This window comes from Saimiri boliviensis, chromosome 8 (assembly GCF_048565385.1).
Source record: "Saimiri boliviensis isolate mSaiBol1 chromosome 8, mSaiBol1.pri, whole genome shotgun sequence".
Taxonomy (NCBI): Eukaryota; Metazoa; Chordata; class Mammalia; order Primates; family Cebidae; genus Saimiri; species Saimiri boliviensis.
The window spans coordinates 91436964-91456872 of record NC_133456.1 but is presented as its reverse complement, the minus strand read 5'-3'; the positions used below and the strand labels follow the sequence as shown (position 1 = coordinate 91456872).

Genomic DNA, 19909 nt, shown 5'->3' with positions numbered 1-19909 from the left:
TGCTTGATTAGATGCCACGTTTACTTCCTTTACTGAGTATAAAGTGGAGACTGTCCATGGAAAGAAGTGTTATTTATATAACTGCATGCTACCAGATGGCCTATCTCCTTTACACATCCCTAAAAAGGTCCAAAAAAAAAAAAATGTCTTCCATGGATTAGATTTCAGAGTAAGGTATAATTTCATAGCTTGCTAGCTTATTTCATTCAAATTGTCATTATACATAAAACATAATAGTCATAATCAACATATATCAAACGTTTACTACATGACAGCCTCTACAATAGACATTTTCTCTGTAGCATCTCCTTGAAACCTTCAATAACCCCATAAAGGGTATTACTATTTCCTCACAGATGAGGAAGCTGGGTGAAAGGTTAAATAACTTGCTCCAGGTTATTCAGCTCGTAGGTGGGTGAGCTATGACTTAAATCCAGGTCCCACTCCAAAACTGCATGCTTTTAACCATCATGATACACTTCCTCCTTAATAACATACATATACATTTAAAGAAATAAACGTATATGTACATAAATCCACTGAGGTGGGTTTGCTTGTTCTCTTAACATCTGCAAGATCCTCAAGAAAAGAGGATTGTGTCTGTTAGATTCCCAGAGCCCAGCACACAAATCTGGCATTCAGGAGCTTGCCAATAAATTTTGCTGAATGGATAAAGGTATACACTTACATAAAACTTCTCTGTGTGGATATGCATATTCCTATATTAAAAATGCATCCACACATTCACATGAAAAAAAATCACAGTATAATCTGGTAACAAAAAAAAAACAGAAAATTCAACTATTCTATTTTCTCTTCTTAATAACCTGGTTTTATTTCCAGATCCTTAGGGAAAGAACAAATGAGTCATACTATGACATGGGGAAGTCACTAAAAGTAAGCTATAGGAATGAGAAATGGCACTATTTAACTTTACAACTCATTAACAAGTCAGACGTCAGATACAAAAACTAGCCTGCCAAATCAATAATTTTTAAAAATAATTTAATGAAAATGAGAGGTTAGGAAGGCAAGAAGGACAAGAAACTGATTTAAAATGTCAAGACATCAAGAACCATAGGAAAAATTCACTGCCTCCCTCTTGCTTGTGGAAGAAGCCACTGTATGATACAGCAATTCTCATCTCTTAAATTATCTTTATATTTATAACAAGTCTTAAGATGCCTGGTTTAACATATGTGCCTTGTGACAAAACATTACTACAAGGAAATAAGTAGCCTTTCATGTTTTGTATTTGAAATAACATCTGGAATCCCGTAAACATTAACAAGTCCAGGAATCAGAAGATCTGGGATTTAATCCTGACTGCAAATCAAGTTCAACATCTGGGCCAAAGTCAAAACCTCTAGAGCTCCATGCCATGAAAAATGAGTCCAAGACCACATCTCCTTTTGCATAATCAGGAATATTTTGAGGATATGAGAACAAGAGGGTGCAGGGAGGTGGTGGGAAACGCATGCGTGAGCACTTTGAGCTCTTCAGTGGAGAAAAGCCCCATATAAATGCAAAGCTTAAGCATGTTGACTTCACTCCTCAATCCTCAGTTTTTTCACTCTAGAAGCACAGCAGTCTGAGGTTAAAGTCAAGACTATTACACAGGGATGCAGGGTCTAAGGCATACATCTTCTTTTAACCTGAAACACATTTCACACTAAAAATCTATAAAGCTACAGTGGGGAAGGGCTTGGGGCCACCTTTAAGTTGATGGAGACCACTCTTCCTCCCCAAACCATCTGTGGTGACTCAGGAGTACTGTGGGAAAACTGTTTATGAATATGGACTGCTGTCTGTGAGAAAATGTAAAGAAGAGTATTATTCTGTGAGTTGGAATACACATGTGTATTAATCTTTGCTTACAGTCAAGAGTGACGAGACAGAGCCCTAGCTGAAAATATTAAGCAGAAATCACAGGCTGAGACAGTGTGGGAACATTGGGAGTTTACTGAAATTCATTACCAAGGAAAAAACACCTGTCCAGGGAGGTCCCAGGTCATGAAGAAGATGGAAAGGAAGACCCACAGAGGTGGAAGACAGGATGCCAAGCCAGGCAAAGGGTCTATCCCTCAAAACAATACCTAAATTTCCTTTCTTTTCTTTTCTTTTCTTTCTCCTCCCTCCCTCCTCCTCTCCTCTCTTTCCTTCCTTCTTTTTTTCGTCTCTCTCCCTCTCTCCCTCTTTCTCTCTTTCTTTCTTTCATCTTGCTCTGTTATCCAGGCTGAAGTGCTGCAGTAGCATGATCTCAGAGAGCTGTAACCTTCGCCTCCTGGCTTCAAGCAATTCTTGTACCTCAGTCTCCCGGGTAGCTGGGACCACAGGCACATGCTACCACACCCAGCTAATTTTTGTATGTTTTAGTAGAAACGGAGTTTCACCGTGTTGGCCAGGCTGGTCTCGATCTCCTGACCTCATGTGATCCTCCCACTTTGCCCTCCCAAAGTGCTGAGAATATAGGTGTGAGCTACCACACCCAGCCAAGAGCCTATATTTCTGCTCTTAATTACCTCAAACCACATCAAGAGAAGAGATTAAAATTCTTAAGCAACTGACCCAAACTGGGGGCCTAATTCTACCTGGAATTCCCAGAGTATGCCTCCTCTGCCCTGAAAAGCTGCTTAGACATTGTCTGTCAGCTGTGGGTGCAACTAAGGGAACCAAGAAACACAGGCTTTCAAGCCCTCACCCTGAAATTTCCCCATGGCCTTTCCAGGTGAAGAAAAGTACAGGGAAGGAATAAACAATCTTTTGATTGAAAGGAATCCAAAAACCTGCGCTTTGGTTCTGGCTTCCTAAGCATCAGTGGAGCAAAAGTGCCTATTACCATGGAAATGATGAAAAACCACCATTAGGAATTCTCTGGAGGCAAGGACTGTGTGATGTTTATGTTTGCCAGTAGCACAGAGAAGGTGCTCAAAATGCTATTTAAAAAAGGAAAAAGAACATAATCCAGTCTACTAAGCAACAAGAGGCAATGCTGAAGGGGAAAGAATTTTCCAAAGGGAGATGTTCCAACTGAGAGGTGCTTAGAAACCATAATCTCTCATTCACCAAGTGCTTGCTGTGTGGTGAGCACAGTGAGTTAACCTCTCTTTTTAATCCTCAGAACAGCTCAGTATTATTGAATCTTATTATTACTCCATTTTATAGACAAGGAAACAGAAGCAAAGGATTTCACCTGCTGGCCCCAAGATGGCAGAGCTGCGATGGGGACCTAGGTTGAAATCATTTTAAAACCAACCTCTTAACCATGTTACTGTCAGCTGCAGCTTCCATCATTGCCTACTTTCTAAGCCAGCAGCACACCCAAGGGCAGTTGCCCAGATTTACTGTAGCCTTAGGAGTGACTTGTTACATTCTCAGCACAACTTTCAGATGAAACACTAAGCCTATAAGGGTGACATGACTCACCTAGGGCCCCACAACATTTTAAAGCTAAATCTCAGCTGGAAAGCCAAGCGACTGACCTCACTTTCATCACTTAACCATGGCTCTGTTATTCAGTGCAGCAGAAAGAACTTTACTGAGAGAGATGAATAACCACATTAGCAAACTCTCTGCTCTTTTAACGTTTCTGTTATAACCCCAACCCATCTTGCTGAACTGCTGCCATCCCAATCTTACAGCCTATGGCTCTCCCTTCCCCACAGTGTGATACATTGTGAAAAGATGACTAAGAAAAGCCTCTTTCTTGAGCACACCAAAGTAAGGAAGACAATTACAAGTCACACTCCCAAGCCCCTAGCTGGTAATCTAAAGGAAGTTCTTAAAACAGCTCTACTGCTCCCAGAAGAAGCAGGAAAACATGACACAGGAAAACAAGAAGAAAAAAGTGCAGGCACACACATGCACCCCTCTCACTGCATTTACTTTGGGTATAGAAAAGCCATCATGCTTCAGGACTGAAGGGCAAGCGGAGGGCAGCTATGGCTCAGGGCACTGATTAGGCATTTACTTAAGAAACTAAAAGAAAAGAAGTGGGGAAAGAAAGAAGGAAGTAAATCCTTTCTCCACTTACTGAATTCCTCAAAAGGCTGGACCCTGTCTTCTTTATCTTTGGGTTCCATGGACCTATCATAATGACCTCACCAATTGCTGCCATCCTTTCTAAGGGCACCTCCTCCAAGAAGCCTTCACAGCTCCAACTGGTGGATAACAGAGAGGACATCTAGGCACCCCCTCAATCATATCCATAACAAATCTAATCAGAGTGCATCTTGATTCATCTGATTGGCACTCAATCTTTCTTTGACAAACTAGAAGCTTCCTAACAGCAGGATCTGTGTTACACATCCCTGTATCCCAAGAGCAGATACAGCCCCATACTACAGTAGATACTTAGGAAATGTAGGCTGACTCCAGTGCTACAGGACTTTGCCTTGGTCCCTGTCCCATTCATACTACAACAACAACTTAAAAACAGCCAAATCTGTTGGTTATAAGAAGTTGGAAGGGAGAGTTACCACCATTGATGACAGCACTGAGAGCCACAGTGATTTCTATCAGCTGTCTCTCAAGGTTAAAACCCGTAACAAAATGAAATCTCATGGCGAGATTAATTAGGCATTGCATTAAGTTTCAAAACGTAAATATAGAACAAAAATTGAAAATAATTTTAAAAACCACTTTTAAAAAACTGCATGTAAAAAATGGCTACATAAAAAAATTACTGTGTATCAACAATGTTTGGGGAGACCTAGCCTGAGATCAACATAGGAGAAAAATGCAAATTTTATTTGGCTACAGGCTTAACAGGAACCATCAGTGATGTATGGTTCTTCCTGTTACTACTGCAGCTACTACTCATGGTAACAGTAGTAACCATAGTAGTGGTAGTATGGCACTAGCAGCAATTAGGATGGAAGCTACCATGTCTTACATGCTATTTGCCAAACATTGTGCTAAGCACCTTGTTACATTCTCTCACTTACTTACAACTCTATGAAGTAGGAATCTTCATCCCCATTTAAGAAAGAAGTAAACTGAGTCTCCGAGCAGTTAAGTGACTTGCACAGGATCACATACCTGGCAAGCCACAGTTATCCCTATAACTGTGATTCAAACCCAGCTTGACTGGCATCCACTAAACAAACTCTTAACTACTGACGAAATCTGAGGCCCAATGAGACAGAATGAATAAAAAAGGGAGAGCCCCACTTTTATATGTGCATCTACCAGACAACGTCCAGAATACTGTGTATAATTCTGGGTGTCCATTTAGAAAAAGGGACATTTTCCCCCAACTCCTGTTATTCAGAGGAATGTAACTGGGTTGCCCTGAATTGCAAACCCTGTTATCCCAGGTGGGCAGGGAAGACACTATGACTGTCCTTAGATATCTGAAGAGCTTTTATGTACAAGGCAGAGGAAGATATGTTCTTGTTCTTGGCCATGGCAGAATGAGGGCCATTGAGCTGACACTTCAGGGAGGATCTGAGGTGGTCACCTTTAGTGACAACATCTGATAATGCAGTAAGTTGCCCCAAGTGTTGGAGAGTTCTTGTTCACCAAGAAGTTTTTAGCAAGAGGCTATAGGACTACAGTTGTCAGGGGTATCAAAGAAGGAATTTCTAATGGCGGAGAGGTTAGAGGAGGTTTTCCACTTCCCACCTTTAAGATCCACTGATCCTCCAAACTAAGGAGGCCATGATACATTTTGGTGTTCCGCTCTCTTTGCTCAGGAAGAATCAGTAGTTGTAACGTGAGGCTCTGGGGGTAATTTTGTCCCAAAGTGGAAACAAACAGTATTTCTACCATCATCCAAATAGTAACTGGAATTAGAATTCGCTCTTTTCAAGCAAGAAGCATATGTTTGGATAACGTATTTGGAAATGTGTCTACAGGATCTAAATATCCGAACCATACATTCAAGTTTATTTCCACTTCTCAATGGTTCTATTATATGGGATGAAGAAGCTTGCAACTGATCCACAATGAAAAATAACAATGGGTAAACATTAGTACTCCCCCCAGAAGACATTCATCTTCCACTAGGGAGAAGGAGATAAAACTGTTTTCCTAAACATAGTCCCAAAAGGCTGATATTTTGATCACCTTGCTTTCCCCTTGGCATTTACTATGTATAACCTGCAGCTGCATTAAATTTATTATCAGCTGAACTTCATTATCACTTTCAGGCTTTTTTTCATTTTGAACACTAGGTTAGTTCTCCATCAAACTGATTTATTCATGTCCCCAGAATGTCTGGATTAAAAACATGTGAGGACCCAGGTGTGGTGGCTCACACCTGTAATCCTAGTACTTTGGGAGTCTGAGGCTGGTGGATCACCTGAGGTCAGGAGTTTGAGACCAGCCTGATGAATACAGTGAAACCACATCTCTACTAAAAACATAAAATTAGCCGGGCATGGTGGCACATGGCACATGCACCTCCTGAAGCTGAGGCAGGAGAATTGCTTGAACCCAGAAGGTGGAAATTGCAGTGAGCTAACACCAGCTCCAGCCTGGGCAACATGAACACTCCATCTCAAGGAAACAAAACAAAACAAAAAATATGTGAGTGAAGGCCTTATGGCAGGGAAAACTTCTCAATAAATTTCCTCCCCCAGCCCCCAGCACATACTAGGTATTCAATGAATGCTTGCTTCAAATGATGAGGCTGTTGATGGGACAGTCAATGAGTATGAAAGTCTTAACTAAGGAAAAGGATGATGTTATTTTTTTTTTTTTTTGAGACGGAGTTTCGCTCTTGCTACCCAGGCTGGAGTGCAATGGTGCAATCTCGGCTCACCACAACCTCCGCCTCCTGGGTTCAGGCAATTCTCCTGCCTCAACCTCCTGAGTAGCTGGGATTACAGGCATGCGCCACCATGCCCAGCTAGTTTTTTGTATTTTTAGTAGAGATGGGATTTCATCGTATTGACCTGGATGGTCTCGATCTCCTGACCTCGTGATCCACCCGCCTCAGCCTCCCAAAGTGCTGGGATTACAGGCTTGAGCCACCGCGCCTGGCTAGGATGATGTGATATTTACTGTTTTTTGCCTGACTGAGAAACTGACAGTCTCATTGCCTGGGTGGAGGAGGATCAGGAGGTAAGTAACACTCTCATTTTTCTGTTGCACACTGAGACACAGTGCTGAGAGGCCAGAAGATCATGGGGAAGAGGAACAAAGTGTGGAGTTTAGAGGATTGACAAAAATACTGTTGAGTTCAAGCCCTAAGTCCTGTCTTGCAATGGCAAAGAAGTATCTGAGTGGAGTCAGCAAGTGTGGCATCTGCAAGCACGAACATACACGCTAACCTCTGGCCAGGGGACTGGTATGTGCCCCAAATGTACTTAATGTGCTATGTGTGGAAAGGCAAGAGCTCAGAGGAGTGGCCGCTGCATACCACGGAGGACAGACAAGGAGGGCTTATCCCAGGTCAATTCTATTTGTGTGTGTGTGTATTTTGTTTGTTTTAATTTTTTGAGACCAGGTCTGGCTCTGTTGCCCAAGCTAGAATGCAGTTACGTGATCTTAGCTCACTGCAACCTCCACCTTCCAAGCTCAAGCCATCCTCCCTCCTCAGTCTCCTGAGGAGCTGGGACTACACGCATGTGCCACCATGCCCAGCTAACTTTTTGTATTTTTTACAAAGATAAGATTTTGCCGTGTTGCCCAGGCTGGTCTTGAACTCCCGAGCTCCAGCAATCCTCCCACCTCAGCCTCCCAGAGTGCTGGGATTACAGACATGAGCACTGTAACTAGCATATCCCAGGTCAATTCCACACATCAAAGCAACCCTGAGAAACAGAAGACACTTCCCAAAATGTCTACAGCTATACAATCTACTAGACAATCAAATGCCACATTAACAGAAACAAAACAAACTGAATTTCTGGCTAAAATTTGGTAAGTAGCAGAGATTCATTCAGAGGAGGAATACATTTTAGAAAACTTTGATCCCACTGACTTTGATGATCCAAGAAGCATGAGCAAAGTTTTCATTGAGAGGAGGAGTATGTGAGAAGCCAACAAAAGGTAAGTGTTAGGGCAATATCAGCAATCATTAATTATAAATATCATTTTCTTCCCCTCTGCTTTTTTTCCTTCTTTCCCCTATGCTTCTAAAGGCCAATGTTCCTCATTAATTCTGCTGATGGAAGTAAGCAATATTATAATTAGATAGTCAAAACATAATATAAACAAAAACAGTAAAATAACAACAGTCCTCTGGAAGTAGAATGATACAAAGTATTTCATACACAGTGACAAATTAAATTTCACACAATTTCATCCCGTATAATTATTTCCAATTTGTAGACAAGGAAACTGAAGATATAGTCTAAATTTAGCAGCAGTCCTTTAATATTAAGTGGCAGAGCTATAATCCAAGTTATTTTCATTAATTCCAAAATTAGACTTCTTTCCCTGATAGCTGGGCGTAGTGGCTCACACCTGTAATCCCAGCACTTTGGGAGGCGGAGCGGGTGGATCACCAGAGGTCAGGCGTTCAAGACTAGCCTGGCAAATATGGCAAAACCCCGTCTCTATTAAACTAAAAATACAAAAAAATTAGCCAGGCATGGTGGCATGGGCGCCTGTAATGCCAGCTACTCAGGAGGCTGAGGTAGGAGAACTGCTTGAACCTAGGAGGCGGAGGTTGCCGTGAGCCACGATTGCACTCCATCCTGGGTGACAAAGCGAGCCTCTGTCTCAAGTAAAACAAAACAAAAACAAAATTAGAGTTCTTTCCCCAAGAAAAAGAAGCTGCCTTAATACAACTGTGTCGCTAACAGAAAGGGAAGGATCTCACAGATCGCTCCATCCTGTCACGTCATCAGCTCAACAAGTCAGCATGGGACTTTGGTACTGAAAGTGAGTATGCAGATGTGGGAAATTAGAATGTTATATAAGCGCTACATATTCTTTTAACTGAAAGCATTACATAGTGCCACAAATTAATATCGGTCTCAGACTTAGGCAACTGAAAAGTAAATAACCACAAACCACATTTTCAAAAACCACATTACTATTTGGTTAAAATACATCTGGCCATATACTAGATTGTGTCTGTGAGGAGGGGAATGATGCTATCTTAATGTGCCATCTCCACAGGACACACACAAGGGACACACACACACACACACACACACATGCACAGCTAACACCAAGCTGACCCTTACTTCACATGGCCAAATACCTCATCTTCCCTTAGATGTGTACAAAGCACACATGGCTGTTTCCACAACCTGCTTTTGCCATAAATGACTGCCCAATAAAATAAAAACTAATGATTAACTTTTGCTCCCTGGAAATCACTGAATAAGAAAAAGGTACTTCCTGAATAGCCTTTGCATACAGGGCACTGACTATTCCCAAGCTCTCCAAAGAAGCTTTAAAATTGTTTGCCATTATAAGTTAGTCATAGAACTAACAAAAATACAAAACAGAAGAGGTCAGTTCCTGAATTGAAATATTTACTAACCAGGTAGATATTTTTGTTAACTTTCCCTGAAAATGTCTCTTCTAACCAGCCTCTGCTTATGAAACATCTGGAGTCTGGACAGTCATCAAACTCCCCCGATTCCAGATATCTGGAATTGGCATTATTGTAGGGTCAATAATTATATGTAGGTTCTTTGCTAAGCACTAGAGATACACAGTCCATTAGGGAAGAAAAGCAAATAAATTAAGATCTCAAAGAGAAATAGGAATTAACCAGACTAAATGAGAACTACCACAGCTGTGAAGAATTGCAGGGCTCAAATCCCAGAGAGGTAAGGTGAACTGTTGCTTTAAATGGCAGACGGAAGGCTGAGAAGCTGAGCAGAACTTTCAATAGACTCACAGCCTGAGGAAACAAAAAACTGGAGGTCAAGGCCCTCCGAGGTGGAGGATCTATAGTAAAACCCTTAGACTTTTGGTTAGCACCCTGAAGAACTATAACCAGGGGGAAATGGAAATAGAATGGCCCTTATAAGGACTGAAGCTCTGCTTCAAATAATCTCAATTCCTGACTAGATTGAAGCTAATCTGAAATAGCAGTTTCTAGAAGCAAAGGTAAATCCTCTCCAGAGACACATCACACTATCTAGATCTCAAATAACCTCCACAATTTATCAAATGTCTGATACTCAGTCAAAACTAACCAGGCATTGGGAGAAAACAAGATGTGACCGAAAGCCATGAAACAGATCAACGTGGTACCAGATATTAGAGTTATCAGACAAACTTTAAAAATGATGACTGAAAAACACAGTGAAACAACCCTGCATACTGACCAGAGCAGCTTAAATAAAACATACTGACAATATCAAACACTGATGAGAAGAACAGTTTTTGTTCTTTTTCTTTGGCTAAAAAAGAGAAAAAGTAAACAGTAAACTGTTAACATATGTTAAATCTATGTGGTAGGTACAGAGTTATCTATTACACTATTTTCTGTACTATTTTGAATTTCTGTAACATTTCATGATTGTTTAGAAAAAAGATGTGGCTAGAGAGATCAGCAAGGGTTAAATTATTTTAGCCTTCAAAAGTCATGTTCAGGAATTTATAGGCATAAATCTAACAGGCACAGTGTCCCACATCTCTAATCCCAGCACTTTGGGAAGCCAAGGCAGGAGGATTGCTTGAGGCCAGGAGTTTGAGATCAGTCTCTGTAATGGAGCAAGACCCCATCTCCACAAAAATTAAAAATAAAAGTAATAAGACCAAGTATGGTGGCTTACGCCTGTAAACCCAGAACTTTTGGAAGCCAAGGTGGGCCTAAGGTCAGGAGTTAACGGATTAGTCTGGCTAACATGGCGAAACCCTGTTTCTACTAAAAATACAAAAATCAGCTGACCATGGTGACAAGCACCCGTAATCCCAGTTTCTTGGAATGCTGAGGCATGAGAATCACTTGAACGTGGGAGACAGAGGCTGCAGTAAGTTGATAAGGAGCCACTGCACTCCAGCCTAGGGGATCATGTGCAACTCTGTCTCCCTCCAGAAAATAATAATAACAACAACAACAAAAAGATAAAATAAGTTTTTAAAAAATAATTTATACTTTATTCTTCAGATAATGAGGCATTAAAGGATTTTAAACACGGGAGTAACTGCATGTGACTTGCTCTCTACATAGATCAGTCGAGTTGCAATATAGCAAAGAAAGGAAAGGCAGGGAGCCCTCTGGGAGGCTGCTGCAGTAACCTAGATGAGGGATGATCTTGGCTTGTCTGCTGGCAATAAAGAAAAGCTGTAAAGACCTGAATTATGGAGTATGAATTGTCCAAGGATTTGGGGTTTAGTTCTCAAAACTGTTAAATTATATCCCAGTCAAATGAGGAAGCAAAGGAAGTCACTGGGACAAAGAGAAACCTAAATTGGGAACAATTTCATTAGTGCAAGGGCAACATCCAGGATAAAGTCTGGGATTGGTGAAAAGAAAAATGTGGATTTTTCTGTAAATCCTTAGAAGAAACACAAGTAACTCTAAAACTGAAAGCTAACAAGCACTCAGCTCCACACCAGATGGTCAGATAGATACATTCACAACTTGCCAGCATTCTAAGGCCTTGCACACCCCCTTCCAAGCATGCAGATGCTTTTATCCGAGAAGAAAAAAATTCTATTTCTGATTCTGACAGCAAATGCCAAGTCACATCTTGCCAGTAGAAAATGGCATCTCCCAACCACAAACCCACCTAGAATTTTACAACCATATTCTCATTTTGACCACTACTTCCACCAGCCCTGCCAGAAAGTAAAAGACACTGAGGAGGGATGAGAGTTTCTGAAGAACTCAGCTTTTTTATCTGTACCCCCCCAAAAAAAGATCTGTTTCTCTAGATTATTCATGAGCAGCCTACATGTTATTCTGTGAAGAAAAATTAAGCATATCAAACAACTTTACTTCCATATTCTGAAAAATTAGCCTCAGGCAGAGTCTATGTCTTCAATTGCTCCATAATCCTACACTGAGAAGATATTGAAGAATTAATTTTCTTTATCGTTACCCTTTGAGCCTTATCAAAAGGTTCCAGTTTAAAATTAAGCATATCAAGTATCCAGTCTAGCTAGTTTGGTTATAAATATACATTCTTGGAACTGACTTATGAATGACTACTTTGCTGGAGATGGGATTTTTGCATGATGCTTTTCCCCCAATCTGTTCACACCATAAAAAAATATTCAGAGATGTTCTTTTTAAAAGAAGCACACACACGCCCATATAGTGTCTCAATTTTTACATATTCTGCTGGGTAGTTTGGTTTTAGAGGCAGGGTAGTATACTATTTGCATTCAACATTTTTCACATGCCATAATAAGTAAAACTTAGACAAACACAGTTGTCTTTTGTTACCAAAGTGTATGATGCATTGGCCTGACATACTAAGAGGTTCAGGATTTAATCACTAAATGACACAACTTCCTGCTTCAACATTTAACCAGATAACACCCTTTCTCATTCTCTCCAAACAATGCTGCTGAATCAAAATTTCAACCCATCAGAACTCAGACACTAGATGCATAATAAATACCATCTAGCAGACCTTAACAGTTAATAATAAAACAGTAATGAACTTTATAGTTACTTATATATCATGCTTTGATCAAACTTACGAGACTGAATGTAATTTCTAAAGTTATAGGCAGATTTCCTCAAGTAGTTATCACCATCACATTCCAGGAGCAGGTGAGATACTCACAGACATTTTTACAAAATGCTCTAAGGTTGAAATAAGAAACATGTGCTTAACGTCACTTTGGGGAAATCCCAATATTAATTTACAGAGTATGTAAATAACTCTTGGAAACACATGAAAGTCTGGTTGCAAACTGCCCAGAGGACAGATGCTACCATTCCAAGATACAGGCTCTGCAAATAATACTCACTGGGTTAAGTGTTTCTTCAACAGAATGATAAACAGTCCACCAGTCTGAAGTCCATTCCCACGCATTCCCCACTATGTTGTATAAGCCATAACCATTGGGAGGAAAGGCATCAACCTAAAAATAAAGAAAGGAAAAACACTGTCAAACTATCCACCTGGTTTAGAAAACGTCTTTAGTGCAGAAATACAACAAGAGCTTTAATTTCAGAGTATGAATATTGATTTTTATTCTAATAGTCAAAGTATAATTTGGCCAACATAAAGACAAAGCAAAAGGCATTTTTTTTTTTTTTGGCTTTGAGTTCTTAGAGGGATTTAGAAACCTAAAGAGAGTTCCTATTAAATGGTATGAAAGTCAGAGAAATTATTCCTAACAGAGTGACTTAATATTACCATAAATCAAACATTTATATCAAACACTGGGTGAGTAGGGGGAGAATAGATGATACTTAAGACTTTCAAAATCATTCACAGGAAAATCCCGTTGGATCCAATATGAGTCTTGTCATCAGAGTTCAGCGTTCCTGGCCACACAAATGTCTTTTAGCACCAAGAGACCCCAAATCAGTCAGCTCTGTCTTCTCCACAAGTTTCCACCAACTCATCATCTGAAGCCTCAAAACTTAAGGGGATTTATTTGTGTGAATTCATTATCAAGTGTATTTGTAATAGAGGATTTTTAGTCTCTGAAATCTGAAGTCTGGGGCAAACTGTATGCATTCTTCAGCAGAAAATTATACATTTCAAAGGCAAGTCAGACAGTCTGCCACATAATACTGTCACAAATACAGGACCAAAATGTAGAGTTTTTATAAAAGGGGGGAGGGCAAGAGAAAAAAAAAAAAAACTTTCACTGAAACAATAGTAAATGCAGAACAGTTTTGCTGGCTTAATGACTTACTGTTTCTCCCAACTTCTTAAAATGGAACTTCTCAAACATTAAGGAACATTTCATTTTTAAAATGAAAAAAATATATACATATCAAGTAATTTGGGGGGTTTTAAAAATCTTTTTGTAAGTCCATGCTTTTGCCATACTAAATGAAGCAAGATGGAAGGAATGAATAAAGTAAAATTCATTCCATGTGGCTTCAGATGGTTTGACATCTACACATGAATATGGAAGCATCTGATGCTTCCGCAATTCGGAGCACTCCAATCAAAGTCACGAAGCTACTGTGAAAAGAACTTAATCTGGATGAGTTGGAAAGCTGAAAATTCTCACCACACTGCTTCCAAAATCAGCAATCATTATGGAAACAGCAGTAATTATTCATTGGTTCATTCAGTAATTCCAAGCACAGTGACTAAAGGCGGGGAGTGCTTCAATGACAAATAATGAATGACCTCATCTAGTTTAATAAGGGAGAAAAAAATATATACCCGAAACTCAAAATCCAATTCTGAAAGGCAGAATGGGATAAGTGGGGTAAGAGAGGGAAATAAAATGTCAGAGAAATTCACAAGAGGAAGAAATTTCTGGCTAAAGGCATTTTCCTTTACAAAAGTAGAGTTGTCTGGGCAGATTTTGAATGGGGCTCAGAGTTCAAAAGAGAAAGAAGAGGCTGCAGGCATAAATTACTTTTTGAAGAATCTGGAGATGATCAAAAAAAAGCATGGTAAAGTAATAGCTGGAAGGAATAGGAAGAAAAAGAAGAAATTCCGTTCTTTTAGGACCCAGGTTACCAAGTAGAATTAATAGATGGAACAGGCCAAGCACAGTGGTTCATGCCTGTAATCGTAGCACTTTGGGAGGCCAAGGTGAATGAATCACCTGAGGTCAGGAGTTCAAGACCAGCTTGGCCAACATGGTGAAACCCCATCTACTACATACCCAGAAAAAAATTAGCCAGGTGGGCACGTGATGTGTGCCTGTAATCACAGCTACTAAGGAGGCTGAGGTAGGAGAATTGCTTGAACCCAGGAGGTAGAGGTTGCAGTGAGCTAAGATGGCACCATTGCACTTCAGCCTGGCGGCAGAGCAAGATTCCATCTCAAAAAACAAACCAACAAAAACAGATGAAACAAACACTGGAGGAAGGAATCATTTTTGAGACTTACAGAGCACAGGTGGAGGTGCCCTCAAATCAGTGTGCCGGAGGTCCCACCTGAGCACCAACACTATTTTGTTTTTTCAGACAGGGTCTTGCTCTGTCACCCAGATCGGAGTACAGTGATGCGTGCGATCACAGCTCACTGCAGCCTCAACCTCCTAGGCTCAAGAGATCCTCCCAGCTCAGCCTCCCAAGTAGCTGGGACCACAGTTTGTGCAGTACCAGACCCAGCTAATTTTAAAAATTTATTTGTAGTGATGCAGTCTCCCCATGTTGCCCAGGCTGGTCTTGAATTCCTAAGCTCAAACAAACCTCTCATCTCAGTCTCTCAAAGTGCTGGGATTATAAGCATGAGCCACCAGACCTAGTGACGCCAACAGTTAACAGCTAACATTAGGCAAGCTTAACCTATATAGGTGCTATTTTGTCTGTAAAATAGGAAAAATAATAGTACCTATTCAAGGGTTTGGACTTTTTTTTCTTTAGCCACCTTAAATAATTTGATGTTCAAGTAAGGTAAAATGTGGAGGTTACCACCCCTAAAATTACTATAGGTGAGCATGCCACTAAGGAAAATACAAATTTTAACTGCCTGTTGTTAAACGAATCCACTAACCAAAGCTTCCTCTCAAGAAACTTAAATGCAAACAAATGTATATGAGAATACTTCTGGCACATTTTCAGATGAATGAGCTGATATGCATTAAAGCCAAAACTAATCACTGGGTAACAAGCAGCATAGCAAAATGTAAATTCTTTAGGCTCACTGTGGTCAAAATAGCTTGCTCAGTATAAGGTCAGATCTAGCTGGGTGCAGTGGCTCATGCCAGTAATCCCAGCACTTTGGGAGGCTAAGGCAGAAGGATAGCTTGAGGCCAGGAGTTCAAGACCAACCTGGGAAACATAGTGAGACCCCCCCCGCCACCATCTCCACAAAAGAAAAAAAAAGAAATTTTTTTTTAGACAAAGTCTCGCTCTTGTCACTCAGGCTGGAGTGTAGTGCCCCATCTTGGATCATTGCAACCTCTGCCTCCCAGGTTCAAGTGATTCTGCCTCAGTCTCCGAAGTAGCTGGGACTACAGGCTTGCGCCTATGCCCAGCTAATTTTTCTTTTTTTGTATTTTTAGTAGAGACGGGGTTTCGCCATGTTGGCCAGGCTGGTCTCAATTTCCTGACCTGGTGATCTGCCCGCCTAGGCCTCCCAAAGTGTTGAGATTATAGGCATGAGCCACCACGCCCAGCACAAAAAAAAAAAAAAAAAAGTTTTTTAAAAATTAGCCAGGCAAGGCGGTGTGCACTGTAGTCCCAGCTACTTGGGAGACTTGGGTGGAAGGATCCCTTGAGCCCAGGAGGCAGAGGTTGCAGTAAGCTGTGATCATGCCACTGCACTCCAGCCTGGGTGACAGTGCAGGACCGTGTCTCATATAAATAAATAAAATCAGACCTGAAATGCTAAATATATAAAATATCAAGTCAGGGAGCTATTTCCGCATGGTCCAACTCATCATGAGAGTTAAAATCCTGTTCCAACAGACCAAAGCATGTGGACACAAAAGAGCAGCTTAGGTGGACTTGAGAACCTACGGGTAAACAATTTCCATAAGATAGAGATCTCATTAAGTCTCATTGTAAACACAGATGGCAGCTGTCTCTGGCTGGCTGGCTGGCTTGCTTTCTCCTCTAGCTCTGTTTGTCAAATTGGTTCCTTTAGGGCTCCCAGTAAATGTTCTCATTTTGTTTTAGTAACTTCCATGGCAGCTTCCTCAGGTAAATTTCCTACACATACGCTGAACTTCCAGTCAAATATTCCAATTCTAAACATCTGTAGAGTATCCTTACTTCAAAGCGAACATCATGTTTTCTGAAAAGGTACACTGATTTTAGAAGAATAAATGGCTCTATTTTCCTTTTTCCGTGTAATTAAACAGAAAAGAAACTCTGTAGCTCCAAGTGCTGTCAAATAGGCATAACTATCCAAGACAATCTTGTCAAGGCCTTTTGCTAAAATGAACAGGTGCTTATATCATTTGCTTGGTTCATCGAAAATGCTTAACACAGGCCAGACACGGTGGCACATGCCTGTAATCCCAGCACTTCGGGAGGCCAAGGTGGGAAGATCACCTGAGGTTAGGAGTTGGAGACCAGGCTGGCCAACAAGGCGATACCCTATCTTTACTAAAAATACAAAAATTAGTAGTCATAGGGAGGCTGAGGCAAGAGAATCACTTGAACCCAGGGTGTGCAGGTTGGAGTGAGCCAAGATCATACCACTGCACTCCAGCCTGGGCAACAGAGCAAGATTCCATCTCTAAAGAAAAAAAAGAAAAAAAGGAAAGAAAGAAATGGCTATCACAGGCTTGTCCAAATGAGGGCCTCGAAGGCCATCACCTGTATCTTTGGGATGGAGCTCACTTATCTTTCAGGACCAACTGCTCCTGTTCAACTGTTGATCACATGGACCCTTCCGCACTTTGGCTTTCAAAGCACTTATTTGAATATTTGCTACTAGGACAACTAAGAATTCCATCACAGCTCCACCCAGACCCATACCTAGGCTTCAAGTTTTACTGCAGCTGCCGTGCCTGCCACAGCCTAGCAAGCATGAGGGGATCCAGGTGGCTAAGACTGTTTTTCTGTCAGTGTCTCTAGTGTGTCCACTGCCTAAGAAGGCCAAATATGGGCCAGTGGTCCAGTGCCATTCATTTTCCGGGTTAGTTGCATCCACAGGTCAGTTGTTACACACTCCTTATCAGATTCTGACTTTAATGGCCACCGTCCTGCTGTCTGTAACCACCACCACCTTTCCTGAGGTCTAATGAGCATCCACAGCAGGCACCTTCACTGATATTCCGTGCATCCTGCAGTGCCACTTCTGCTGACCAAAAGCAGCCCACTGGGCACCCTCATTCCATGCCCAACTCCACACCAGCATGCTAGGCTTCCTACCCATTTAAAGTTTGAGGAAAGGCTGAGATCATTTCGTCCCCAAGACCTCTAATCAGTCACTTGATCGAATAAAATGGTTTGCCTGCAGGAGTAGTAGCGCATTCTAAGGGAAACTTCGGAGCTGCTAGGTTTGATAACTCATTTGCCTGCCACTGCTAAATAATTCACCCATTTCCCATGGGTGTGTGTTGGTTTATTATATATGAAACTCCCATATATGGAATTATATATATATATATATGCACTCATTCACATATTTAAGGGATACTCTCATGCAATGTATTTCTTATATTAATAAATGATTTAATTATTTATTTATTCATTCATTTATCTGATACAGAATCTTACTCTGTCGCCCAGGCTGAAATGCAGTGGCACAATCTTGGCTCACTGCAATCTCTACCTCCTGGGTTCAGGCAATTCTCCTTCCTCAGCCTCCCACGTAGCTGGGACTACAGGTGCCCACCACCATGCCCAGCTAATTTTTATATTATTAGTAGAGAAAGGGTTTCATCATGTTGGCCAGGCTGGTCTTGAACTCTTGACCTCGTGATCCACCGGCCTCAGCCTCCCAAAGTGTTGGGATTATAGGCGTGAGCCATTGTGACTGTCCCAAAACTATAATGCTTTAACTAATATCGCCCAAAATAATTTTTCACTTCTGTTAGGTCAAGTGCCTCTTTGCTCTTCATCTTTTCCAAAAATCTCTTACTTTCTCTCTTGCTTGTTTGGTTTTTCAGTTTAAATCTTGGTATCACTTGATGATGTTTCCAATAGCTATTTATGTCACATTTAGAAATAAATTTTGATCCCTGCACTTTGGGAGGCTGAGGTGGGTGGATCACTTGAGGTCAGGAGTTTGAGACCAGCCTGGCCAACATGATGAAACCCCTAGGCGGGTGTGGTAGCAGGTGCCTATAATCCCAGCTACTTAGGAGGCTGAGGTCGAAGAACCACTTGAACCCGGGAAGTGGAGGTTGTAGTGAGTAAAGATGGTGCTACTGCACTCCAGCCTAGGCGATGGAGCAAAACTCTGTCTCACTAAAAAAAAAAAAAGAAATTTTGGAAGAACGATTATTCCATGAAACAAAAAGACTAATATATTTTTAAATAATTACTGTCTGAAGGGTTGATGAAAGAAAATTATTCTCTGTAACAACAAACACAGTAAAATAGAAATCTTGTTCTCCACCTCAAGATTTCTTTTCTCACAGTGTGAAGAAAAAAATAGCAATGTTTTTCCTATGCTTTGAATAATAGTGTCCCTTCAAAAATTCATATTGAGACTTAATCCCCAATGCAACAGGATTAACTTTTTTTTTTTTTTTTTTTTTTGGAGATAAAGTCTTAGTCACCCAGGCTGGAGTACAGTGGCACAATCTCGGCTCACTGCAACCCCTGTCTCCTGGGTTCCAGTGATTCTCTTACCTCAGCCTCCCAAGTAGCTGGGATTACAGGTGCCCCCACCCCCGCCACCACACCTGGCTAATTTTTATATTATTAGCAGAGACAGGGTTTCACCATGTTGGCCAGGCTGGTCTCGAACTCCTGACCTCAAGTAATCCACCTGCCTCAGCCACCCAAAGTGCTGGGATTACACGAGTGAACCACTGTGCCTACCTGCAGCAGGATTAATTTAACTCCCAAATGCAAGTATGGCCTCTGAAGGGGTGACTATATCATGAATGGGAATAGCACCATTGTAAAAGCGCTCAAGGTTGAAGGGAGTACTCTTTTCCCCTTCTGCCTTCTGCCAAGTGAGGACACAGCATTAGTCTTCTCTAGCAGATACAGCCAACCCAATCATATTGGTCCCTTGGTTTTGGACTTCCCAGCCTCAAGAGCTTTGAGAAGTAAATGTCTATTGTTTACAAATTATCTAGTCTGTGGTATTTTGTCACAGCAGCAAAAAGGGTCTAAGACAGTCTTTAACATGACTTTATGGGTATATAATTATGCCAGCAAAAGAATGGTGACAAAGGAACTCTTGCACACCCCTAGAGGAAAACATGCCCCAAGCGTTGTAGAAAATAATTCAACCATATATCTGAAACTCACCAAGAAAGT

The 19909-nt window shown here is 41.1% G+C and overlaps 1 protein-coding gene across 2 annotated transcripts in view; it reads right to left on the bottom strand.

The window, feature by feature from the left end:
• Positions 1–19909, bottom strand: part of SUMF1 (sulfatase modifying factor 1) — a 111432-nt gene that overhangs the window by 32952 nt on the left and 58571 nt on the right. For both annotated transcript variants that reach the window (XM_003927127.3, XM_074404873.1), the window contains exon 7: positions 12844–12957. In XM_003927127.3, the coding sequence (XP_003927176.1) occupies positions 12844–12957 (114 nt within the window). The remainder of the gene's footprint in view (positions 1–12843; positions 12958–19909) is intronic.